At 51.3% G+C, this 25,611-nt stretch overlaps 1 protein-coding gene across 1 annotated transcript; it reads left to right on the forward strand.

Moving 5' to 3' along the window:
- Window positions 1-607: 607 nt before the first annotated feature.
- KLHL12 (kelch like family member 12) lies at window positions 608-25,611 on the forward strand. Its single transcript, XM_064635991.1, has 12 exons — window positions 608-703; window positions 922-1,119; window positions 8,199-8,352; window positions 9,140-9,357; window positions 12,301-12,450; window positions 14,214-14,328; window positions 16,847-16,953; window positions 17,860-18,055; window positions 18,753-18,911; window positions 20,463-20,561; window positions 23,437-23,623; window positions 24,039-25,611. Exons 1-12 carry the CDS (start codon window positions 608-610, stop codon window positions 24,163-24,165), a joined length of 1,806 nt encoding a protein of 601 aa, XP_064492061.1. The 3' UTR covers window positions 24,166-25,611.

Consider the following 25,611-nt stretch of genomic DNA (forward strand, 5'->3'; position numbering starts at 1 on the left):
GGCACCACACAGCCCATGTCTGGAGCTCTGTGAGGGCTCTACTGCAACAGAGAATTGAGACTCATGGAATCACAGGATCCTTAAGTTTGGAAAAGCCCTGTAAGATCATTGAGTCCAACCCTTCCCCCAGCACTGCCATGTTGTTCACCACTAACCCGTGTCCCAAAAGGGTCACATCCGCAGGTTTTTTGAGCACTTCCAGGCATGGTGACTCCACCACTGCCCTCGGCAGCCTGGGCCAGGGCCTGATCGCCCTTTCAGGGAAGAAATTTTCCCCAACATCCAACCTAAACCTCCCGGGCTGCAACTTGAGGGCGTTTCCTCTTGTTCCCTGGGAGCACAGCCCGACCCTCCCCTGGCTCCCCCTTCCTGTCAGGGCGTTGCAGAGAGCGAGAAGGTCGCCCCTGAGCCTCCTTTTCTCCAGGCTGAGGCTCCCTGAGGCGCTCCCGGTGCTCCAGCCCCTTCCCAGCCCCATTCCCACCGCTGGACACGCTCCAGCCCATCCCTGTCTCTGCGGGTCCCCGCGGGGGCCGCTAGGGGGCGCTGCGGGCGCCCGTTGCCCGGCAACCGCCCGGCACTCCGGGGGGCGGGCTCGCGGCGCGGCGCGATGACGCCATCAGGGCGCGCCGCGCGGGGAGAGGGGAAGGGCGGAGCGGGGGGGGGGGCAGGCGAGGTGTGCGGGCCGGGACCTCTCCCTGCGGCGGTGAGTGCGGCCGGGCCGCGTTGGGCCGGGCTTGGCTGGGCTGGGCTGGGTCGAGCCGAGCCGGGCTGCCCCCCCCCAGGCGGGTGTGGCCGCCGCGGGGTCGCGGTGGGCGGTGGCGGGGCGGGGCGGGCGCTGAGGGGCGGGCAGGGCGGGGCGGCAGCGCCCCCTGGCGGCGGCGGGGCGCCCGTGCCATGTGGCCGTGCTGGCTGTGCCCGCAGGTGCCGCGCGCCATGGCCCCCCCCAAGGACATCATGACCAACTCCCACGCCAAGTCCATCCTCAACGCCATGAACGCCCTGCGCAAGAGCAACACGCTCTGCGACGTCACCCTCCGCGTGGAGCACAAGGACTTCCCGGCCCACCGCATCGTCCTGGCCGCCTGCAGCGACTATTTCTGCGCCATGTTCACCAGCGAGGTCGGTGCTGCCGCCGCCGCCGGCCCCCTGGGTGCTCCGTGGGTGGAGGAGGCAGGGCCGCCCGACGCTCGGGGCTGCCCTCTGGCGAGCTGCTCAGCAGCTGGGCCAGGATCCCCCTCGTGGTGGCCCAGGATCCCCTTGTGGTGGTCTTGGGAGTCCCCTGGGTACTCCCCGTGGTGGCCCAGGATGCTCCCATAGTGGATCTTGATCCCCTCATGGTGGCCCTGGTTTCCCCCATGGTGCCCCAAGGTCCCTCCATGGTGGCCCTGGGTCTCTCTGGTTTCCCCCATGGTACCCCAAGGTCCCTCTGTGGTGGCTTTGGGTCTTTCTGGATCCCCCGATGATGGCCCTGGATTCCTCCATGGTGGCCCTGGGTATCTCTGGATTCTCCCACGGTGACCCTGGATTTCCCTATGGTGGCTCCAGGTCCCCCCATGGTGGCCTTGGGTCTTGCTGGATCCCCCCATGCTGGCCCTGGAGCCCCTCGTGGTGATTCTGGGTCCCCTCATGGTGGCCCCAGAGCCCTTTATCGTGGCCTGGTGTGGAGCTGGAGGTTGTACCTGGGACTGTGGTCCTGAATCATGGTGTGCTGGGACCACCCTGTGTCCAGCGAGCTGGCAGACTGAGCTGCCAAACCAGAGGGTTCTGATACATTTACTTATTTCTCTAGTGGTGATTTGTGGTTTCTGTGGTTCTGGGCATCTTTCCTGCCAAGGGCAGCAGCCCTGGTGCGGAGCTGTGCGAGCAGTGCCCGGGGAATGGCAGTGCAAGGGAGGAGGGGGTTTGACAGCTCCCCTTGGCACTGGCTGAGCAGCTGGTGCCTGCTGGGTTGTGCTGTTGCTCGTGCTGTGGAGGTGTCACCTCCAGCACTGGGGCTGGGGTGACTGAGCCCCAGATCTGCTGCACCCAGCAGATCCCACCTGAGAGCACCTTGGCTCTTACTGGGAGACTCGCACTACCTTTGTGCTGTTTCCCTGAGTCACTGGCAGGTGCTGTTTGAGCTAAAACTGGCGCTCGTTTGTGCTGTTAAACATCAGATGCTTTGCCTGGCTTTGTCTTTTATAAGTTTGAATCAATCTTTTGTGGCTTTTTCTTGCAGAAGATGCTTTCCTTATCCTACCACCTTTCCCATTAGCAGGGAGAAACATTAACAAGTAGCTCATAGGTCCTAAAGCCCTCCCTGCTAACCCAGGAGTCCTTGCAGCAGAGAATTATTTTGTTCTTTGTTTTACCCAGCAAAGAAGGCTGTGGCACAGCTCTCTGTGTGCCCACTGCTCTCAGTGCTGTCAGGGAAGCAGGTGTTTCAGTTTTTACAGTCCTGTGCAAAGCAACCAAAAGAAGACATGTGTGGCCTGATCACATACCAATATATTTTTTGGTCCACATCTTCGTGAAATTTGTAAATTCATCAGGTTTATGCTCTTTCTCTGCATAAAGGAAATGTAATTTAAAGCAAAAATTACACAAAGCAAATTCAGTCCCTGGAGGCTGAAGTTCTCTGTTCTCCAGTAGCTCCAGGTGCACAGCAGTACAGCAGAGTGTCTCTGCTTCTTCAGGTCTGCCTCCGCATTCCTGTCAATGCTTTTGACTTCTGGACTTCCTCTAGGCACTGTGCAGAGATCCAGTCACTCCACGTGCTCCAGAACATTCTTTGTGGCTGCTCACAAAGGCTGAGGGTTGATGTGCTTTGAGTCTGAGCTGAGCTGTGTCTCCTTCCTTCGTTAATTGTTCCTTCGTTAATTCTTCGTGTTAATTGTAACATCTTCATTGAGAGATGTAGTTCTTCCTAGGAATGAAATTCTTCCTTGGAAAGTGGACAACAGGCAGGATCACTCACTCTCTTCCACCGCAAACTGCCTTTGCTTTAAGGGTTTTGCTTCTTTTGCTTAGTTTGTATTTCTTCCAAATTTGGGGTTTTTCTGCATGGAAACACTAAAGTGACCAGCCTGCCAAGGGGCACACGATTATGGAGTGTTTGTGGGAGAGCTTCCTTCCAGGAAAGGGCAGTTTGGTAAGCCTCAGAGTGGACCTGCTTCCTGTGTGTCCTGGGGGGTGTGATGGGACAGTGCTTGGGCACTCTCCAGGCACTTGTGGGTGCAGAGTTTGGCCGTGGCTGGGACTCGAGGGAGCTCAGAGTGCCATGTGGGGTCATGGGCTAACAGTCCATGGCACTTCATCGCTCGCCTCCTGCCAGTCTAGGGACTGCTTGGCTGCTCTGAGGTACCAGATTGGGGCTGCACAAGGCTTTGTTCAAAACTGGTCCCAGGGTTATGCCACAGCGTTCCTGGTGTTATGTCCCAGGTTTATGCCATGGCATTCCTGGTGCCACATCTGTGCATGGCCAGGACAGCACTGAGACTGTCAGAAGACATTGTCATAAAGAGCTGCCTTTGCCCATCCCTGTCTCTCTAGTTTCCTTCCTTCTCTCACTTCTGACTTTAACATTTTAAAAAGTTCTCAGTCTTGCTTGGTATTAATTTCGTCCCGTTTTCTGTTCCCGTTTTCCAGAACAAGAAGCCACTGATCACCTGATGAACTCAGGCTCTTTACAACACTTTCCTTTGCCCCTGTGCTGAGCAGTGTGGGAGAACTGAAACACCATCAGTTTTACCTACAGAGTTGTTCTTGTAGTAAAAATTGCAGAGCATTTTTAGCTCCCCTGGATCCTGGTTGTGCACTGACATTTGTCTGTGTTTGGTCAAGTTAACATAGCTTGGGATCTCTTAAGAGCTGATTGTTGTCTCCACCTCAGAAACTATTCTGTCTTCTCTTGTTGGCTGTGTTCTAGAAACTGAAGGGTTCTTGTCCCCTAGAAGGTGGAGAAATATTATTCTGAAAATAAACAACTGCTGTTTCCAGGTTCTTACATGGTCAATGTCACTGCACTCTGGAGCAAAGTGAGCCACATCTTAGCACTGTCATGGCAGCATTTCACTTCCCCTGCAAGTAAGAAGAAATTGGGGTTTATTCCAGTGTACTTTTGTGTATCTGCATTAGTAAAGGCAAAAACGAGAAGTGGCCTTGGGTAAGAACGTAGTTCCAAAATTGTGGGCCTTTTGTCCTGCAGAGTGAGTTGCATGATTGTCGTGGTTGAGCTCCAGCAGCACCCAAGCCCCTCACAGCCACTCGCTCCCCCACCAGCGGGACCAGGGAGGGAGTCAGAAGGGTAAAAGCTGGAAAACTGATGGGTTGAGATAAAGACAATTTAACATGGAAAGCAAAGGCAGCACACGGAAGCAAAGCAAACCCAGGAATCCACTCCCTGCTTCCCATGGGCAGGCAGGTGTTCAGCCCCCTCCAGGAGAGCAGGGCCCCGTCACCTGCGATGGTGACTTGGGAAAAAAACACCATCACCCCAAACATACCCCCCGAGTTCTTCTTCCCCCCACTTCATACACTGAGCATGATGTCCTGTGGGCTGGAATATCCCTTTGGTCAGTTGGGGCCATCTGTCCTGGCTCTGTCTCCTCCCAACCTCCCATGCACCCCCAGCCCCCTCGCCAGTATGAAAAGCAGAAAAGGCCTTGGCTCTCTGTGATCACTGCTCAGCAATAACAAAAACATCTCCATTATCATCCCTGTGTTCAGCACAAATCCAAAACACAGCCCCATGCCAGCCCCTGGGAAGGACATTAACTCTGCCCCAGCCAAACCCAGCACAGTGACTTGTGGATGGAATAGAAGACAGCAACACTTTCACAACAGAGCTTTGATCTGCAGCCCCTGCCTTAAAGCTTTCAGCAACTTGGTCATCCTGGGATAAAACTCCTGAGGCCTCGAAGTGACTCTCCTTGATTGTGGAAATGTGTCTTCCTGGATGCTGCAGTTGATTTTGGGATCTGTACTGCTGCACGCTTTTTATAATGTTAGAACTGGGCTTGTAGGAGGGAGGCTCAATCCCTCACTGCTCTACTCCCTGCTGGTGAGCAGAGCTCTGATATTAAACAACAAGGGGGGAAACTGCTCTGAAATTCCAACAGCAGAGATGCAGAGATGTGTCTGGTGCCAGTGAACACCCAGGAAAGGAAACACTGAACACCTGAGAGAGGAAAGCCTGTGTGTTGATTAGCACTGTAGGACCGTAATTTTGCGTTCTGAGTCCAAATATGGGGCAGCATTGATGAACAAGGACTGTCTGTGTCCCAGCAGCCCAGCACTGAGCACTGCAGGCAGTTCTCTAATGCTGCACACACAGGCTTGAGCTCAGCTCAGGGTCCTCATGGGATGAAAAGTCTCAAAGGCTGAGAGAATTGGGGTTGTTCAGTCTGGAGAAAAGAAGGCACCAGAGTGTCCTAATTGTGACCTTTCAGTACGTGAAGGGAGCTGACAAGAAAGATGGAGAGAGACTGTTTCCAAGGGTCTGGAGTGACAGGACAAGGGGGAATGGCTTCCCACTGACAGAGAGGGCCCATGGGAGGTCCCTTCCAACCCAAACCATTTCAGAATGTTCAGAATCAAGTTGTCTCCACCCTGAGACCCTTCTTTAAGGTATGATGTTAGGATCCCAATTCTGCATCACATACATTATGTGAAGTTACTTGAAATACTTCCTTCCTTCCTTCCTTCCAGGCATCCTTAGCATGTGAGTAAACTGTGAGCAAAATAACAACCCAGTAGTGGAACGCAGCAGAAATATAAAGGAAGCAGGAAGTGATCATCTCTGTGGTTTAGTGTTGTCCCCATGGTTTGTGTCGTGGTCAGCAGAACAGAGAGTATGTGCATGCCTGATTACTGAGTATTGGTTGTGGGTCAGGAGCTTCTTTACCAGCTCCAGGCTGATGTGTGAAGAACTGATGCTTACAAGTACCAGGAGGTCTGGTGGTCTTGTAACCTCCTGTCAACAGAAGTTTGTAACTTCTTTTTTTCTAAATATGTGTGGTCTGTGTCTCTATTTGCTTATTGGAATCATCTGAACATCTTGTCTGATCAGTTCTGACCTTTGGTGACATCTGTGTCCTTTGTGCTACCAAACAGCTTAGTCTTGTTTTCAGAATGTTTTCTCTGACCCAAAGCAGGAATTGGTTTTAGCTTCTGAATGCAATGCCTGGCCTGTCACACAGCAGGTCAGACAAGGTAATTTGCTGTTCCTCCCTGACTCTGAAAGTCATAAAGTTTATTCACTGAGTCAACAGGCTTGAAAGGCCTCTTCCCTCAAATTACTTCTAGGTTCACCATTACCTCCTGCACTTCTCTTCTCTGCTGCAAGTGTATCTCTGCATCACAGACAGGGCTCAGTCCCAGCAGACATCCCTTCCCTTCTCTGCTGTGCCAGCGAGTGCCTCTGCAGGAGCAGCTTTCACTGCTCTTTTCTGTACTTCTGTATCACCTCCTTTTTCCCCAGCTGTGGCAAATTCGAAGCCGGTGATCATGCTTTGATCATGCTTTCTGCTCCCTGAGTCTCTGCCCAACTGGCTGTACCAGCTTTGGGCTCATTCCTGGCAAGAGAAGCCATGGGCTTTCATCTGCTCACTCTGGTGCTCCAGAAGTCAGGTTGGTTTTGCAGCGTGTGGCAGGGAGATCATCGTCTGCTGCGGTCCAGCCGTGCTGCCGCTGGGATTGCTGAGCCCACCTGCTGTTCCACTGCTCAGGAGCCATCAGGTGCTGTGCCAGCAGCTCTGTGGTGGAGGCACTGAATCACAAAGCTGATGCTCTGTGAAATATAATCTCAGTTTTGTGCAAATTTGGTGGATTCACAGGATTTGCTGTTCCCAAAGATTGACCGTTGAGAGGATAACATTCCTTGGAAAAAGTAGTTTTCCAAAGTGAATCATAGAGGTGATAAAATAGACAGGGGACAAAGTCTGTATTGTGTAAGTGCATATATTGTCATTTTACTTTCAAATATTTAAGATAAACCCATATTTAACCTTAACTTTCTGGCCTATGGTCATTCTTTTTAGGAACCTTCACCATAAGCTTGCAGAATGGATGAGGAATTGACCAGTTTAGAAAGCTTTTTGGTTTGGTTTGGTTTGGTTTTAGAGCAGAGTGGTGATGATGTCCAGGTGTTAGAAAGGAAGATTACATGTTGGTAGAATTGCCCTGTTAACTTTTAGAGCTGGACGTGCTTCAGTGATCTGAGACCTGGGGGAGGTTACCAAAACTTGGGCAGAAGGATGTGCTACTGATAGTGGGCACAGAGATGCCAAATTTCCAGGCCACAAGGACACTTGGCAGAACCCCCAAGATAAGGAAGAAACTAAGAAAGCCAACTCAGCAACTGTATTGAAATCAGCTCCAAGTGGGTAGGAGGTAATTTTGGCAGGGGCAGATCCTGACTACCAACCCATGGACCACTAACTCCAGAAACACCACCTCCCATCTCCCCTCCACCCTGTTCTCCCACCTCAAAGGAAGAGAAAGACTGAGAATGGGACTTCTTAGCATAAGAAACAAGGGAATCATTAACCAATAGAAGATACAATGCTAATTAATAAGAGAACTAGGTAATTTGTAGCCAATGAGCATAATTGCCTTTGTTTGCTAAAATGTATAAATAGTGAACAGTTTTACCAGTCCTGTGCTGGCATTGGGGATTGGCCACCTGGCTCCCCTTTCTGAATAAAAAATAAATCAACTGAACTGAAATAAATCAAATACCTCAACTCTGGATGTGGATTGGCCTCTTGCACACTGGGTGACAGAACCTGTTTGGGGATAACAGTGAGGTGGGGAGCCCATGAGAACTGCAGGGTGTTACACACATCCAGCCCAGAGGGGAATTCCCCTGGACTGTTCCCTGGAGTAAAGGCTGGAGTTACTGCTTGGAGGAGAGGGTTTAGTTGTCTTACACAGATGACACATGTAATCTCTGCTCACTCTGATCTCAGCTGGCAGGTTTTACAGTGCAGTGTGACTGTCCTCCTGATCCATAATGAACTTTATCTTACTCATCCTGTAAGTGAATTCTGTAGGGAAATTCCCTCCTTCTTCTTATTCTTTCAGTGAGCCCAAAAAGAGAAAGGACAAATCTCTATTGAAACCTCTCTGTCAGGTCTCATTTTCAAACCTGCTGAGTGTTGTGGGATTTCTGATCACATTACTAAAAAATATAGCTGTGTGTCCCTTCTAATTTGCAGCTCTCGGAGAAAGATAAACCCTGTGTGGATATCCAGGGCCTGACAGCCTCCACCATGGAAATCCTGCTGGACTTTGTATATACAGAAACTGTGCATGTGACAGTAGAAAACGTCCAAGAACTGCTCCCAGCAGCATGTCTGCTTCAGCTGAAAGGTAATTCAAGGAGCAGCACATATTGCATAGTTGCTGCTATTTAGATATTTGGTTTGTGTGACCCTCTGTGAATGGAAGAGAAATTGGGGGAGGAATTATATTTATAAGTAGTTACGTCAAACTCCTGTTTCCTTGTGCTCTGTGGTCTCGTTGGTGGAGGAACTGACTTGGGTGCAAAAAAAGATGATAAAACAGGTTATTGTTCTGTGCTTTGGGCTACTGTATAGGAGTATTCCCAAGAGGCATTGTGGGCTGTGGCACATAAATGTTACAGCTGAGTCAAATTATTATAATAGGCAAATCCTAGATGTCATTTGACCTGCCATCACAGGTCAGTAACAAACTGGTTATGTCATTGCATGTGCACCTGTGGAGCTATTCCGGGCAACCATCCCAAATCCCAGGCAGCTTACCCCAAAATTATCATAGAAAACCTAGAAATTTGGTAGTCATATCCACTAGCAGATACATTTATGGTTTATAATCCATGGAAGTGAGTACAACTCGCATTGGAGTCTTTTCCTAGTATCAGATTGATGTTATTTTTTCATTTAAATAGAACAGCCAGAGCTCAAACCAGCCCAGGCACATGGTCTGTCTGGCTGCCACTGAGTGTCCTCACCTGCTCCAAAGCAATACCTGCATGTATGTGCTTCTGTAGTATTTCTACTTGTTATTTGAGTTGGGTTTTCATTATTGTTTAGAAGTTTCTTCTTTGGAGCCCTTTCCAAAGCAGTGGATTGACAGTAAGCCTGCAGCGCTCATTCACCCCTCCAATTTTCCGTAGGTGTGAAACAAGCTTGCTGTGAGTTTCTAGAAAGCCAGCTGGATCCATCAAATTGTTTGGGCATTCGGGATTTTGCTGAGACACACAATTGTGTGGATCTAATGCAAGCTGCAGAGGTCTTCAGCCAGAAACATTTTCCAGAGGTGGTTCAGCATGAAGAGTTTATCCTTTTAAATCAAGAAGAGGTTGAAAAGCTCATCAAGTGTGATGAAATTCAGGTAAAACCTGAAAAGTACCGTTACTGTGCAAAGCGTTGAAGTAAAACGTTGAAACCAGTCAGTAGTTAGTCCATACTCCTGGGATGGGCTTCTCACACAGTTCCTAATTTGAAATAAAATTCTCAAGAAGTTCTAATTTCTTTTGCTAATTTGTAATTGATCAATAACATGTAGTTTCTCTGTAAGAATTATTGTCACACAAGTGTTTCTTGCAAGTTAATCACAGTGAGTTCCCTCTGCAGAGTTCTTGGTACATTGTTCCCTCCTTTCCCTGAAGAAGACAAGTTGTCTCAATCCCTACATTTTAGAAATACCCCCGAGCTTTAACTTGTGTTTGCCTGCTGCTCAGCAGCACAAGGAATGCCTGTGTCATCCCTGGGATGGTGCAGGGAGGTCTGACTGCAGGGAGTTAGTTCCCAAATTTAAGTTCCATCAAGGTGGGTTTCTGGAGGATTTGCTTTTTGACTGGAACACATCAAATATGTTTTTCCAACTTCTCTATGAATAAGTTCAACATTCCCTGGTAATGAGGGCGGGGCATGATTATTTATTGAGGTGAATTTTGTCAAGAGCTGATGTTCACTGTAGTTGATGGGCTTGAAGTAATCCCTACTCAGTGCTCAGAGGAACAGGAACTCTGGGAGACAAACCAATGTAAGGATTACCTTTGGTGGGATTCCTGAAAAGCCAGTATGGGGGTAGCCACAGGAGAATTGTTGATGCATACATTGAAAGTGGCCTTCAGCCACACTGACATCCTCTTGCTAATGAGGCTGCTTGAGAAAGAGCACGTGAGACAGAGTGAACAACTGGGCTCCAGCTGGGATCAGTGGGGTCAGCAGTGGGGTCAGCAGTGGGGTCAGCAGCGGAGAAGGCTGGGTGTGTTTGGTGTTTGACAAGCTGCAGCTTAATGCTGTGGGGGTTGAGCTGGTGTGGACTGTGGTGATCCTGACAGCAGCTTCAGGCAGGAACTGGGAAATAATGAGGAATTGCAGAATGAGCCAGGCCTGCGGAGTAACATCCCTTGTGGATTGGAAGGGCTGGTTCAGGCCTTGCAGGAGGCAGTGGGGTGTGCATGCACTGTCATACCTTTAGAAGATGTGACCAGCAGGGTGAGGGAGGGGATCCTGCCCCTCTTCTCTGTCCCTGTGAAACCTCAGCTGGAGCACTGTGTCCAGGTCTGGGCTCCTCAGCACAAGAAAGTACCTGTTAGAGCAGGTCCAGAGGGGACCATGGAGATGTTCTGAGGGATGGAGCCCTTCTGCTCTCGAGACAGGGTGGGAGGGCTGGGGGTGTTCAGCCTGGAGAAGGGAAGACTCCACGGAGACCTTAGAGCCCCTTCCAGTGTCTGAAGGGGGCTTATAAGAAGAAGGAAGAGTAACTTTTTCAAGGCCAGGCTGGACAGGGCTTGGAGCAACCTGGTCTAGTGGAAGGTGTCCCTGCCCATGGCAGGGGGTGGAACAAGATGAGCTTTAAGGTCCCTTCCAACTGAAATCCTTCTGGAATAAGGAACAAATCTCTCAAATCTCTCTTGCTGTGCCAGCATAGAGGTGCTGTGTGGAATTAAGAGTGTGCTGAGGGAGCACCCTCAGAAAATCCCCAGGTTGTTCAAGAAGTACCATGGCAGGTCCTCACTGTGGTGCTACATTTAGTGTTATTCATCATTTATCAGAGGACAAATTATTTAATGAACAACAAAACTGTTAAATATATCTGAGGACATTCAGTTCAGGAGGGAATAAATCGATGCAGGATTATTGCATTTAAGGAGGAGGTGGGGGAATTGAAAACAATACAGTGCTCTGCTCTCCTTTTGTGAGCTGTAATTGTCCTTTCCCTGTATTTCCAATAGGAAGAGGCTGTTCCAAATTACACTGTAACAAATATAAATCAATGGCGTGGAAGAGTGGCCTTACATAATTAACCTCTGTGACTCCCTGCTTCAGAACATTCTGCCTGACAGCTTCAAACTGGACTTCAAAGGGGACCAGTCATAGACTGGTGGGAAGGCTCAGTCCTCTCGTCACAGGCTCTCCTTTTATCTTCATATTTAGTCTCAGTTAACAGATTTTGTGATAATAAATTCATATCTGATTTGCTTTTATGTTGGATGGTCTGATAGATGTGCTAAAACAAAACCAAGCCTAAATTATATATTACAGAGATTTTTACAGTTCTTTTGCTTTTGGTAATCGTAGATATCCACAGCACCTGAGGTTCTCTAGCAGTATCAAATTTAGATGGTTTAGTCAGTGTAATCTCTGAAAGTGGTGTTAGCATCAACATGTGCTGGTCCTAAATGGAGACAGAAATAAACTCCTGATAAAATAAAATAAACAGTAGAAATAAACAGTAACATTCATGCCCTGGGGTTCCCCACTCTGAAATCCAATCGTTTGTAGTTTCTGAAAGGCGGATTGAAATAAAAAAATCCCTTAAATGTAGCTGGTCTGGCTGGGGTGTTCAAAGGGCAGTGCATGGGCACAGGGCTGCTGGGGACTAAGCCAGTCACTGCTCTGTGCAAAGGAAACAGGATTCTGATCTATATTCTCTATAATGACTCTTTGTGTTTTGCAGGACCTCAGCTCCTGCTCCACAGAGAATTTGGGGAGCTGCTCCCTGCAGGAGCTGACCTGCCACTCAGGTCAGTGAGTGGCAGCTCCAGGCTCTGCCATACCACTCACTGCTCTGGCACTTGAACTGCCCATTGTTGATCTCAGCTGTAGGGAAATAACCAGATGCAGGTTCAAGGAGAAGAAAGTGAGGGAATTTCATGGTGCTTGTAATTACAGCTCACGGGGATTTCCCTGACAGACTCTTAGCTGCAGTTCCCCACTCCCTTGGTCGCTGTGGAGCAGCGTCAGCAGCCTGGGTGTTCTCTGCTCTGTGGTGGTAGCTCCCATGTTATCCTGCAGTCTCTCAGGATGTTCCTCCTCTTTCCAGGTGGACTCTGAAGAGCCAGTGTTCGAGGCAGTTATCAACTGGGTGAAGCACTCCAAGAAGGAGCGGGAGGCGTCGCTGCCGGAGCTGCTGCAGTACGTGCGGATGCCGCTGCTCACCCCCCGCTACATCACAGACGTCATTGACACCGAGGTGCGGGCATGGCTGGGAGCAGGGCCTGCCTGTCAGGGCATGGCCCTGCCTGGGCTCCTGCTGTCCACCAGAACATGTGCAAAGCTCTTTCTCTGTGGATGCTGTTCGGTGCTGACGCTGTGGAGCTGCCCCTGCTCAGGCGCAGTGCCACTGTCACACTGAGCAGTGGTTTGCTGTGCCAGCAGCCACAGCATCCCACTCTGCAGCCAGAGGGTGCCCTGTCCAGAGCCATTAGTCAGCTGTCTCTGCTGATATATGCAGCACCTTTCTGTTGCCATCCATTATAACCTCCAACAAGTGCTTTCTGCCTTCATTCCTAAGCACTGGCAGCTCCCCTTCCTGAGGCTGAAGGTTGCTGGCATTGATCTCAGAGAACACATGGCTCCTCAGAAGGTGTCTGAGGTACAGATGGCCAGCATGTACCTCTGAGGACAGCGGCTGTGTGGACCCAGGACCAACACACGGCCGAGAGCCATGGCTAACACTGCTGCTTTGTGTGCTGGGATGCTGCAGTGGCAACCCAAAATGGGGATGATGATAACAGATAATTAAGCTTTTCAGTGGAAGTTTAATTCCAAACACGAAGGAATGCTGACCCCAGGCAAGGTTTGAAAGGAAGGCACAGAGAAGTTCAAACCAGCCTTCAGCTTAGACAGTGATGGGAGGTACTCAGGGGTTACTGGCCCTTGTCACCTGACAGGTGCTGAGTGGTGAATAATGGACATTTCTCTATGTCAAGAAAAGGCTGGTTTAGCAGCAGTCATCTTGGATGGGATAGATTATGGATGTTCTTAAACCAGGGCAGCCAACGGGCAATTAGGTTGTGCCAGAGCTGAAGGGATTGGTCTACTTCAAACCAAAACTGAAGTTAATGGAAAAGGGTCTGGTACCAAAACTGTCTGTTCCCAATCCAGCCTGAGATGGTGTGTGCAGGCTCTCAGCTCCCTGAGAGTGAATGCAGAGGGTGCCCTCTCCAGTCTGGCAGTGCCACATGCCGGTGGGACATCCTCAGCCTGGGGTGGTGTGGAAAGTGGAGTATTGGCCCTTTGTGGGTTTTGAACACTCTGGCTGCCTTGCACAAAGACCAAGAACCTGTACAAATAAATCTGAGCTTATGGAAGCAGCATATACACCAAACACCCAAGGGCAACCAAGTGCTGAGCATTCAGGGGAGGTTGGTCCAGGCCCTCAACCAGGGAGGGGAATTACAAGGCACTGTGCAAGGAGATGAGGCTGTTCTTTGGGTGAAGTGCCCCCCACTCTTAAACAAGACCTCACTGCTTCTGCTGCCTCTCCACAACTCCATGTTCCCTGTGCACAGGTCAGGGCAGTAGATCAGCTAAGTTGCTTCATGGTGCTGTGCTCCCTGTTTCTTCTCTGATGGCAGGTGCAGGCTGAGTCATGTGGGGCAGATCGAGGCAAACTGGTTTCCAGTGTGATTTCTCTGCCAGTTCCCCTTCTCAGACATACTTCTGCTGGCTTAAATGTAGCAGAAGTGGCTTTTCCAGAGTTTTCCACTGCAGTCATTTTCCTTATGGAACCTGCAGTGCCAGACTGTGAGAATCAAGCCACATCTTCTCAGCTGCACTCTGGTCTTCAGTTGCCTTTGCATTTCCCTGCATGCAGTGTTTGCATCAGGACACTGCAGCCTGCACACAAGTCCTTTTCATGCTGTCTGAGCTGATAAGTGTTGGCTTTAGGACACTTCTTCTGAGGTTTCCTAAAATACAGTGCATGTACCAGTGACTCATGTTTCCCCCCAGCCTTTTATCCGCTGCAGCCTCCAGTGCAGAGACCTCGTAGATGAAGCCAAGAAATTCCACCTTCGGCCCGAGCTCCGGAGCCAGATGCAAGGACCCAGGACACGAGCACGTCTGGGTGAGCTGCAGAGGAAAGGACACTGAGAGGGGCTATGGCACTGGCAGGTGTTGTGTTAGACACCTTGTCTAGTGCCTCATAATTGTGCTGATGGGCACGAGCAGTAACTCGTCATCCCATGGTCCCCAGTGGGACAGAGAGGTGACTGGAGCAGAGGACAGAGGGGCCTTTTTTTTCAGAGCATGATTGCTTAGTGCCAGTTGATTGCCTTTAATCCCAGGCCCTTGCTCTGACCATAAAACCAGTTTCCTGAGTTGCTGGTTCCTGCACAGTTGCTGGTTCCTGCATATGCAGCTGTCCAAGAAGTGTGGGAAGAGTTTCTTCCTGTCTGAAAACACAGCTATCAGTGTCCAGAGAGAGCTGTGAGGTGAGTGACAGCTGCCTTACAGTGCCAGCAAGTTTCCACAGGGAATTGGAGAGGGGAAGGCACAAGGAGGGAAATGGAGAGGTCCCTCTTTCCCTTCATAGATGCTTTTTTTTTTTCTCCTTAGCCTTGCTAAGACAATAAATGATGATTTCTTCCTTTATTTCAGTAACTCCTACTCAAGCACAGTCACTGAATTGTTGGGAAAATGCTTGGCTTAGGGCTGTGAGTGCTCAAGAGCAATATAAACAGTAGGAATGACCTACAGAAGAAGGAAAAATATTTTACTGGCATTTGTCAGACTGTCTGTGCCATGCCTGTATCCCAGTGCACTCACATCAGTGCCAGCATGGACCACTATTCCTGCAAGGAACCCTCCCTGGGTGCTCTCCAGTGCTGCTGCAGGTGTGGTGGAGGGGGACCCCAAAATCCCCTCGTGACCTGTTTTAGGGGACAGAAAGCAGTTTACCCATGAAAGGAAGAAGGCAAACTGGGTTTGTCAGAGGCACATTGATCAAACTTTTCTGGCCTACAGGGAACGTTGTTGTGCTGCTCCAGCATAGTCCAGGCCACAGCACATTTTTGTGGGAATTCCTACACCAGTTTCAGTGACCTGCACTTCAGCTCAGCCTGTCATTTGCATCAGCTTTCCAATATCTGATGGGGCCTACAAGGAAGCCAGGGAGGGACTCTTCATCAGGAACTGCAGTGATAGGACAATGGGGAATGGCTTCACACTGAAAGAGGGGAATACAGAAGAAATTCTTCCCCAGGAAGGTGGCAAGGCCCTGGCACAGGTTGCCCAGAGAAGTGTGGCTGCCCCATCCCTGGGAGTGTCCAAGGCCAGGTTGGACAGGGCTTGGAGCAACCTGGGCTAGTGGAAGGTGTCCCTGCCCATGGCAGGGAGTGGGATGAGATGAGCTTTAAGGTTCCTTCCAACCCAAACCATTCTATGATTCTATGATTTTAGAAAGACACATTTCCTTTTGCTCTTAGTTGAAATGCTTCACCTGATAAAAAGACATCAAAACTGTTTTATTGTTTAATTGTACAGGTTAAAACTGAACCAAAGGTTCAGCCCTGCCTGTTTTAAATTATTCCATACCATCTGATAGCAATAATGTGTCACTTATAAACTGTGATCAAGTTGTGTATTAACTTTGCATGGGAGGAACTGAAGTAATTGCACTTTTAGCTGTCTTACTGGACAGGAGGCTTTCCAAGGTGTTGAAGCTCTTTTGTGAATCCTTCCCAGTTATTTTTTTATATTATTCTTCATCTTTTGCTTTGTGACAGAGAGGGTCTTGTTAAGTGTTTGCTGCTTGGTGCTCAGTCCTTCTGCAACGAAAAGCTGGACAGTCCTAAACTCTAGTGATAAAGTCCTGTTCCAGAAAGGGCCCGAGGGGCCCAGGGGATACTCAGCTGTTCTACCCTCCTTCCAGGCAGTAGGTACAAGGGAGGTTAAAACCCTCCAGGTCACAGCTGTTATTTAACAACCATGGAGGAAATAAGAAAAATTCAGAGACCATCTGAGAGAAAAGAAAGTAGGGGGAAGGCAACTTTGAAATAAAATACACAAGATTTAAGAAACAATTCCTGAGAAAATATTAATTAATTTTCCAAGCTTCAGACAGCCTGACTTGTTTCTCAGTTAAGTGGTGAACAAAATCCCTGAAATCAGGTGGGGATGTTACTTGCAGCTTAGGGGAGGCCTTGTGTTGTGAGGTGGCTGCAGGGAAGCAGGCATTCTCCTCCAGATTCTAGGGGGTGGTGAGAGGTTTGGGGAAAAACAGTGGAAAGAACACAGAAGGAGATAGAAAGGAGCCAGCTTCAGCACCTAATTGAGCTGGCTTGTCTTCTCAAAGTGCCTCTGATGTTAGGAGGAACAGGTCTCCAGCAGCCAGCTCCTGACCCCTCCGTCAGCCATCCGGCCACGCACCCTGGAGAGTTTCTCCCTCCTCCTCCCCACTGAGCACAGAGGGAGTCCAGTGCCTGGAGCCAGGTCAGGTCCCTGCTCCAGAGCCGTGAGGAAAACAGGGATTTAGATGCAGCTTTGCACCAGGGAAGGCTCAGTGTTTCTTGAGGTTGTTCCCCTGAGGTGACCCTCTGGCTGTGCAGGGACTGACTTGGCCTTGCTCTCCCGCTCTGCCCCAGGAGCCAACGAGGTGCTGCTGGTGATCGGCGGCTTCGGCAGCCAGCAGTCCCCCATCGATGTGGTGGAGAAATACGACCCCAAGACCCAGGAGTGGAGTTTCCTGCCGGTAAGGGACTGGTTTTGACCACCACTGGGCTGACCAGGCTGTGAGGGAACGCTGATTCTGCAGCATCAGCTGGATAACAATCCTCTTTGGGCTGTCCTGTGCAATCTCCTGAGGATTTCTGACAGAAATTCTTTATAGAGATTTACATGGTGAATGCTGAAGCCACTTCAGCTTGCAGAGTGACTGAGTGAGAGGGGGTTGTCGTAGTCCTGATCAGCTGAGCCTGCAGAGACCCACATCTTGGTTGTGGGAGTGAGAACTATCGTGTTTCTTAGTGAAGGGGTGTTAAGCTTTAAGGTTAGTGATGATAATTGGAATGTCAATAGGAACAGTGTAATCAGTGCAGCCTTCAGGCTGCTGCATGATCCTGCTGCTTGCAGTGTTTTGGAGCATGAAGAGAGAATCTCTGTACTGAGGAGTATTTCAACCCAAATTAAAATCACCTTTATCTGTGTGAAATGGTGGAGAACTGGTTCTTCTTTAATATCATTGATCAGGGCAGACCGAGTACCACCCGGTGTCCCAAAATTCTGATCTTTTTTGGAGGCTAAAAGCTTCATCAAATATTCTGAGTCTCCACATTTTCCCATTACCAGTGCCTGCAGGAGCCAGTGGGAGGCACACAAAAGTCCCAGATGCATCAAAGATTCTGTAGCAGCATAAGATAAATGACTTTTAATGCTAAATATTTGAGTGCAAAGAGACATGGCCCTGAGGAAAGAGCACGGCAGAAAGAGTACGGGCAAGGGAAGGCAGACACAGTCCTTTAAATCCATAGTGCTGCCTGCTCTGGGGCAGTGGGCCGTTTCCCAAAGGAGCAGCAGAAGAGGGTGGGAGAGCAGTGTTGATCTCTGTGCACCAGTGTTGTTTCCTGCCTCTGACCTCTCTTTTCCCCTCCTGTCCCAGAGCATCACCCGGAAGAGGCGATACGTGGCCACCGTGTCCCTGCACGACCGGATCTATGTGATCGGGGGCTACGACGGGCGCTCTCGGCTCAGCTCCGTGGAGTGCCTGGATTACACGTCGGACGAGGACGGCATCTGGTACTCCGTGGCTCCCATGAACGTGCGGCGAGGGCTGGCGGGAGCCACGACCCTCGGAGGTGCGTCCTGGTAGCTGCCAGGGCAGAACAGCCCGTTCAGCTCTTGCCCTGAGCTGGTGTGTGCAGAGTGGGCTGGCTCTGGGGGAGGAGGGGAGCTGGAGACACTGCCTTCTCACCACTGGGGTGCAGAAATGGAAAACTTGCCCACATATCCTGAGAGGAGCTCTGCCTCCGCTGCATTCCTACAGCACTGAGGGAAAGGGGCTCTGTGAGGGATTCTGGAGTGGGAAGTTCTGAGGGTGTTGACAGTGTTGGGCAACACTGAGCACAGGGCACCAAGTACAGCTGTGATCATCCAGCACTGGAGAGACTGGAGCATGTGCAGGGAAGGAGTGAGGGCCTTAGGGAGATGCTGACTTGAGGCTCATGATGGGCAGGGTTTGGGTTTGGGCATGGCAGTGTTTCAGTGGTTCTGCAGCACGAAAAAAATAACTGGGTTTGCGTGTTCTCTTTCATCCAACAGCAAGAAGCAGATTTAAGGGCCAGATGGGTTTTGTGTTTGTTTGTTGGGCCTGTGAGCCCAACAGTGAGCCAGTCTGAGGAGCCTGGGTTCATCTTGGCTCCCAGTGTGCCAAGGTCTGTTGTTCTGGGGTTTGCAGTCCATGCTGTAGTTTTTCTTAATCTGTGAGGGCCCTCGTGCTCCATGTGCATGGCTGACTCTTGACTTGCTGGGTCCCCCCTCCGTCTCTCATTGCAGACATGATCTACGTCTCGGGTGGGTTCGACGGGAGCCGCCGTCACACCAGTATGGAGCGCTACGACCCCAACATTGACCAGTGGAGTATGCTGGGAGACATGCAGACAGCACGGGAGGGAGCGGGGCTTGTGGTAGCCAACGGAGTGATCTACTGCCTCGGTAGGTACCTCAGGACCTCTGGGAGTTCTGCAAATCCTGGCTTTTTACCAAAGTGACCACGCAGGTGCTGCCTGGGGAGCACCAACCTGTCACTGCCCTGGGCACTCCCAGCTGTGTCAGTGAATGCTGCCTGCTCTCACTGTTCCCATCACAATGGCTTGGACTGGAGCTGCCATATAACTGCAGGAAATGCTGCAAGGTGTAAATTATACAGCTGGGGCTGTTCAGCCTGGAGAAGAGGAGGCTCAGGGGAGACCTCCTCACTCTCTGCAACTCCCTGACAGGAGGGGGGAGCCAGGGGGGGTTGGTCTCTTTTCCCAGGCAACTCTCAGCAAGACAAGAGGGCTGGGTCTTAAGCTGTGCCAGGGGAGGTTTAGGTTGGATATTAGAAAGCATTTCTTTCCAGAGAGGGTGCTCAGCCATTGGAATGGGCTGCCCAGGGAAGTGGTGGATTCTCCGTCCCTGGAGATTTTTAAAAAGAGACTGGATGTGGCATCAGTGCCATGGGCTGGCAACCACAGTGATAGTGGATGAAGGGCTGGACTTGATGATCTCTGAGGTCCCTTCCAACCCAGCTGATTCTATGATTCTATGATTCTATACAGACTGTACACACTACCTTTGAGGGATGGCTGAAGTGTGGAGGATGAGCAGTGCCACCTGAGGCTTGCATGGCCTAAGCAGTGGCTAAATGCCCAGAGATGCAGCAGGTAGCCAAGGGACAGAGTGTGCACCTGCACCTCCCAAAACAATGGTGGCTGTAGTGCTCCAGAAATGTGAGCTGTGTGTTCTCCAGCTCCTTTCTGTTGCACTCATTTCAGTTTCAGAGCCCCACACCAGCTGTGAATACAGTGAGAGTGCCAGAGGGCAAAGCACTCTGGAATTTGTTCTGTAGGTCACCTTCTGGGCCCCAGAAAAGGCAGACCCAGCGTTGCACCCACATCTGTTGTAGTCCCATCCTGGGGACTCACAGATTTCATACACCAGACACTGGTTTCATAGACCCACTGAATGGTTTGGCTTGGAAGGAACCTTACAGCTCACCTCGTCCCAGCTCCCTGCTATGGGCAGGGTCACCTTCCCTCAGACTAGGTTGCTCCAAGCCCTCTCCAACCTGGCCTTGAACCTGACTATAAACCCACCTAGTTTATGGGTTTCACTTCCCCCACACAAATTCCTCTTCCTCATGCTGTTCCCCTGGGCAGATGGCAGCATGCTGCTCCTTTGCTGAACCTGCACAGAGGTTTTTTAGTATCTTGTGAAACAGCTGTTGAGACATCCCAGCCTTCCCTGTTCAGACCTGAGCTAGTGCACTACTGGGAGCTGCACATCTGCAGAGCAGTGCCAGCAGTGGCCTCAGCATGCTCAGAGGCAGCCCAGGGCAGCATGGGCCTGGTTGTGCTGGTTTGAGGATGTGATGCCCTCCCACGAGGCCCCATGCAGAGCAGGGGCAGAGCTGGCTGCAGGAGCCTCTGTCCCGCCGGGGTGAGCTGTGCTGATGGCAGCACCACATTCCCAGCCCCAGGGTTTGCTCCTGTGCTTTTCTTTCAGGTGGCTATGATGGGCTGAACATCCTGAATTCTGTAGAGAGGTATGACCCCCACACTGGACACTGGACAAATGTCACTCCAATGGCCACCAAGCGCTCAGGTAGGAGCCCACAGTGCCTTGAGTCAATGTGTGTCCTGCTGCACTGAGGTAGCTGTCACTGCTGGTGTGTTCTGCTGCCCTGGAGGATGCTCTGGCCTCAGTGGGTGGTTTGGCTTTGAGAAGGAATGGTTTTAGATGCTGAATTCCCCAAACAAATACTAATTTTCACAGCCTCCCTCCCAGGCTAAGGTATGTATGAGGAATATGGAGAGGGGGTTATAGGTTACAGGGAAGGAGAGGAAGTCCTGTGTGACTTCCAAAACTAGGAGCAGTGCTTGGCTTGGAGAAGAGCCCAGAAGGCACAAACTACAGACTGTAGTACGAGATCAGTGCTCCTCAGCTGCACAGAACATGGTGAAGGCAGGAGTGCCCTGTCAGGCTGCTCCTTCACCTCCACTCTGCTCTGGGACATGCAAGGCCTCAGCTCCTGGTGCAGCAGGAACACAGAGAGCAGCACTGCCAGAGCAGTGTTACCCTCCAGTGGTGGTGACCTGAAACATGATGCTGTCACACAGTAATTATCCCCCACCAACTCTTCACTTGCCTCTTCTGCTTGGAGCTCTATCTGACCTTTGGGTTGAGCAGTTGTATCTAGGAGAAAAATATAGTTTAAATCCTACTTTTGGAGTATCTTTCTGTCTAAGCTCTCCTTCATTTCTCAGAGGAGTTCCAGTGGGGTTCCTGCAGCTCCTGTGTGCTCAGGTCCTGGCTCTCTGCTCTCACCCTGTGCCTCAGGCCTCCTGCACTGCCCTCCACGCCGTGCAGGTGAACAGCCCTGTGTGCAGGGACAGGATGCTCAGTGCCTCCACAGCTGGGTGGTTCCCAGTGTGGTAGTTCTGTGCTTACAGACCCTCTTTCAAATCCCTTTTTTGAAGTTGCTTTTTCTCAGCTTCTTTCAGTTACTGCCCCTCAGTCAGCCTGGGCAGCACTGGCTCCATGTGATCTCTGTGCAGTGTTCCTGCTTAGGGACAAGTGCTGGGTACTCACTAAAACTGGGCTCTGCTCCAAAAACATTTCAGCTTTCTTGTGCCTGCAGTGGCATTCACCAAAACCCCAAGCTTTAAATATTTACTCCTGTGACAGGGCTATTCCTGTTAGGTGTGGGTTTATCTGCCAAAAACGGTTTTGATTTAGGAGTTGGGTGCTTTTCCACATCCAGGAAGACCCCACATAAAACACGGGATAAAATCCGCAGATTTTCCTGCATCGGAGGCACCATGTGAGGCTGACCCAGAGATCTCTAGGAAGCCTGAGGATGAGATGCTTTCCCCAAGGGGTCTACTGTGGACACCAGAGAAGATTGACTTTGGGCAAGACCAAAAGCAGAGTTCAAGGGAAAAGCCTTCCACAATAGGCATTTCCCAGGATTTGGAGGCTTTGGCAGCAGTGCCTTGGCCTGCAGCATGAGCTCCCTGGTGCCATGACTGAGCAGGAACATGGTGAGGCTCTTGACCCCAGCACTGGCTCAGCTGCTTCCTTCCTTGATGCTGTCACCTGGAGCACCAAGATCTCTGAAGTAGGAGTATGCCCACAGACCTTTTTTAGCCCAGGTTTTTGTGCTGCCACTCTGAAACTAACACTCCTAATTACTAGTAGCTTAGGTACTAGTTGTGCTTGCAGCCTTCATCCTAGTATCAGGTCAGTCCATCCTGGTGATCTTGGACCCTGTAAGACTTCTTTTGCCCCCCAGAAAAGCTTTCTAGAGTTTTCTGTGAGCAGGTCTTTGAATTCCAAAACCAGGACTAAAAGTAATCTTGGCTTTATTCACAGAGATTGTCTCCTTTTTTCTCTTCACCTCTCAGAACAGATTCTGGAGGGAGGCCACTCCTCAGATTCCTGGCCATATTGCATTGCTGGACCTGACTTCCCTGATTAGACCTTGGTTTGGTCCCTTCAGCCAAAGTTCTTCTCACCAAAGCTCTCAGAGAACCCACTGGGCCAGCCTGGTCACTCCCAGCTGTCCTGGTGCTCTCAGCAAGGACAGGGAAAGTGAGGGTACATTTAGTGGAACAGAAAGTCTCTTACACCCTATTTGTAAAGAAACAGATCTGTGCCCTAGAGCTGCAGGGTAGCTGGCTGGTTTCCTTGAGGATGCTCATTAGTGCAGCAGTTCCATGTTGGTGGTAACAGCCTGGCAGGGCTGACTCTGCTCCAAGGTGGAGCTCAGAACAGCAGCAGCCCTTGGCAGGAGCTCCCAAGGCCACCCAAGGGCATCGTACCCTCACTGTGTCCTTTACCTGAACAGGGCTGCTGAGGAGGAACCGAGGCTGGCAGGGGGTTATTTCCTGCTGGTTTCATAAGTTCCTGTCAGGCCAGGCTGCTTTTGCTGTGAGAACAGTTGTTCAGACAGATGCTTTGGCCACCTCTGCCTCGGCGACGGTGTAGAAGCAAGTTTGCATTTCCTTGCCTTCCAGAGGAGCAGTGTCAGGCAAATCCCTCCTCCAGCTTCACATGGAGCAGTGTCACTCTCCTGGCTGTGGCCTGGAGCTGGGTGATACCAGGGAGCCAGAAACACCAGAGGAACCTGTGTCTGTGCCAATCGTCCTAGCTGGCTGCCTGCCAGCAGAGCGAGCCTGGTGCTGCTCTGTTCACACACCTGGGTCAGGTGTCAGCCCGGGGGAACTTCTCGTGCTGCTGTGCTGCCAGAGAGTCTGCAGTGTTTGGTGGAGTGACATGTTTTCACCTATCATATTGGAGGCAACAACAACAGAAGACACAGTTATCAGCTCTTTTGGGGGAGATATGAGGATAACAAAATGTCCTGTGAAGAGGGAGGAGCTGACCAGCTGACTGTTCAGCCTGTAAGAGCGAGCCCGGGGCACGGTGCTGCCGGTGTCACTCCTGGGTGTGACTGTGCCACCACCTCTCTCCCCAGGGGCTGGAGTGGCTCTGCTCAACGACCACATTTACGTGGTCGGTGGGTTCGACGGGACAGCCCATCTCTCCTCCGTGGAAGCCTACAACATCCGCACCGATTCCTGGACGACGGTGACGAGCATGACCACGCCCCGGTGCTACGTGGGGGCCACGGTGCTGCGGGGCCGGCTGTACGCCATCGCTGGGTAAGCACTGCTGCCATCGCTGGGTAAGCACTGCTGCCATCGCTGGGTAAGCACTGCTGCCATCGCTGGGTAAGCACTGCTGCCATCGCTGGGTAAGCACTGCTGCCTGCACGGCCCGGCCTGCGGCTCTGTGCGCTGGAACGGGGCAGCTGAGGGGACGCAGCGGCCGCCCCATCTCAGCTGGCCGCTCCTCACACAGATATTTCAAGAGGGGACGGCCCACAGGGTCCCTGTGCCCACCCAGGGCCCAGGCAGGCGGGAGAGCAGCAGCAGACAGCAAGGGCAGCCTCATGCAGGCGTTCCATTCTGGGCCATTCCTGCTCTGCGCGGCTGTCCGGCCTCCCAGGAAGGGCTCTGAATGCCTCAGCCTCTTCCTCCAACGCCATCCTTCACCTGTAACTTTCTGTCCTGGCAGATACGATGGCAACTCACTGCTGAGCAGCATCGAGTGCTACGATCCCATCATTGACAACTGGGAAGTGGTCACCTCCCTGGGGATGCAGCGCTGTGACGCAGGAGTCTGCGTCCTTCGGGAGAAGTGATCAGGAGGGAGCTCACAAAGAAGAACATTCTAAAAAGTCTCGGCTGGAGGAAGAGTCCCAAGTGATTTGCAGTGACTGTTCTTGAGAGTTGTGGATGCTGTGGGAATAGGCACCAGAAGAGCAGCTTTCTGTGCTGCTTGTGACTAGAGCATGTGCATAACCATGTGATCTCAGCAGTCATTTGAAATCAGGGGCTCTATGGGAAGCTGGAGAAAGGGGGTGAGTGGGTCATGAGAAGCTGCACTCTCTGCTGTTCCTGTGGCTTAGTCTATGGGCAGAGCAGAGATGCCCCAGCCTGGCCTCAGCCAGCCTGGTGAGCCCTCCCAAGGACATGTACATACCACTGGGTCACCTCTTCAGCCACCACAGGACCCCGCGGGTCCTCGGGTCACTCTCAGCCACGTGGATGTGTGAGGGTGAATCCAGCTGCTCTTGTGTTCCAGCTTCAAATCATCATGTACATATGAATGTTCAAACGTGCTCCTTGAGCACACGTGGGTGCAGAGCCAGATTGGGTGAGTGTGTGTGAGGGGGGGCTGCAGTGTCGCTGTGTCTGCAGGTTCCTCCCAGGGCTGCACACAAAAGGAGTCGCAGGTTAAAGCTGTCAACTACTGAGACCCAGAAGCCTGAGGCCGCAGGGGCAGAGGGCAGGGGGGAAGCTCACTGCCTGCTGCAGAAGCAGGGCTGCAGTGTTTGTGCTCTTGATCAGGTGCTCAGCAAGGTTCTTCACTTCTTCGTACTTCCTTCGAGAAGCTTGAGAGCCCCAGCTGCAAAGCGCTGCCCTCTGTGGCACCAGGAGCCCTGCTGTGCCTTTGCTCCCACCCTGCAGGGAGGTCACCTGAGCTGAGGCCATGAGAGTAGGGACACAGTGGCTGCTGCCCACCAAGGTCTTGCTGGAGAGTGACTGGGGTTCATCCCTGGACACACCTGAGTCCAGCACACCCACGGCAGCCTTTCACTCAAGTTTATTGTGTTGGTTTTCCTTTTATCTAGGATTTTTCTGCTTCCGGGGCTGTTCTGGAGTAACATCCACGATTCCGTTTCGCCCTTTGTTCTCAGCTGTTTATTTCCCTGCCCACATCCTCTGACACTTGCTATCCCTCGCCTGCCCCACGAGCCCAAGTGAGGGCTCCATCGCTGGCTCCCTGGAGCACTCCCTGCTCAGCATGTGTCCTGCCTCGCTGTGTTCCTGGGAGCACAGGCTCCCCTCTGCCATCAGCTTGGCCCCACAGTGCCTGGGCTCTGTGTAGTGCTGCTCGTTGAGCTTCCTGCTGACTCCTTGCTTGGGGACAGGGTGGGATCAGGGACGTGGTAGCATGACTTATGCACTTTCAGCCAACGCTCTGAACCTTCTGCGTTTGTTTCTATCACACAAGTGTTCTGTGGTTTTGTTTCCTATGTTTATTTTCTAATGAAAGTATAAAGAATAAAATATTTCCTGAGCCA

The sequence above is a fragment of the Pseudopipra pipra genome, chromosome 25, assembly GCF_036250125.1.
Source record: "Pseudopipra pipra isolate bDixPip1 chromosome 25, bDixPip1.hap1, whole genome shotgun sequence".
In the NCBI taxonomy this organism is placed as follows: Eukaryota; Metazoa; Chordata; class Aves; order Passeriformes; family Pipridae; genus Pseudopipra; species Pseudopipra pipra.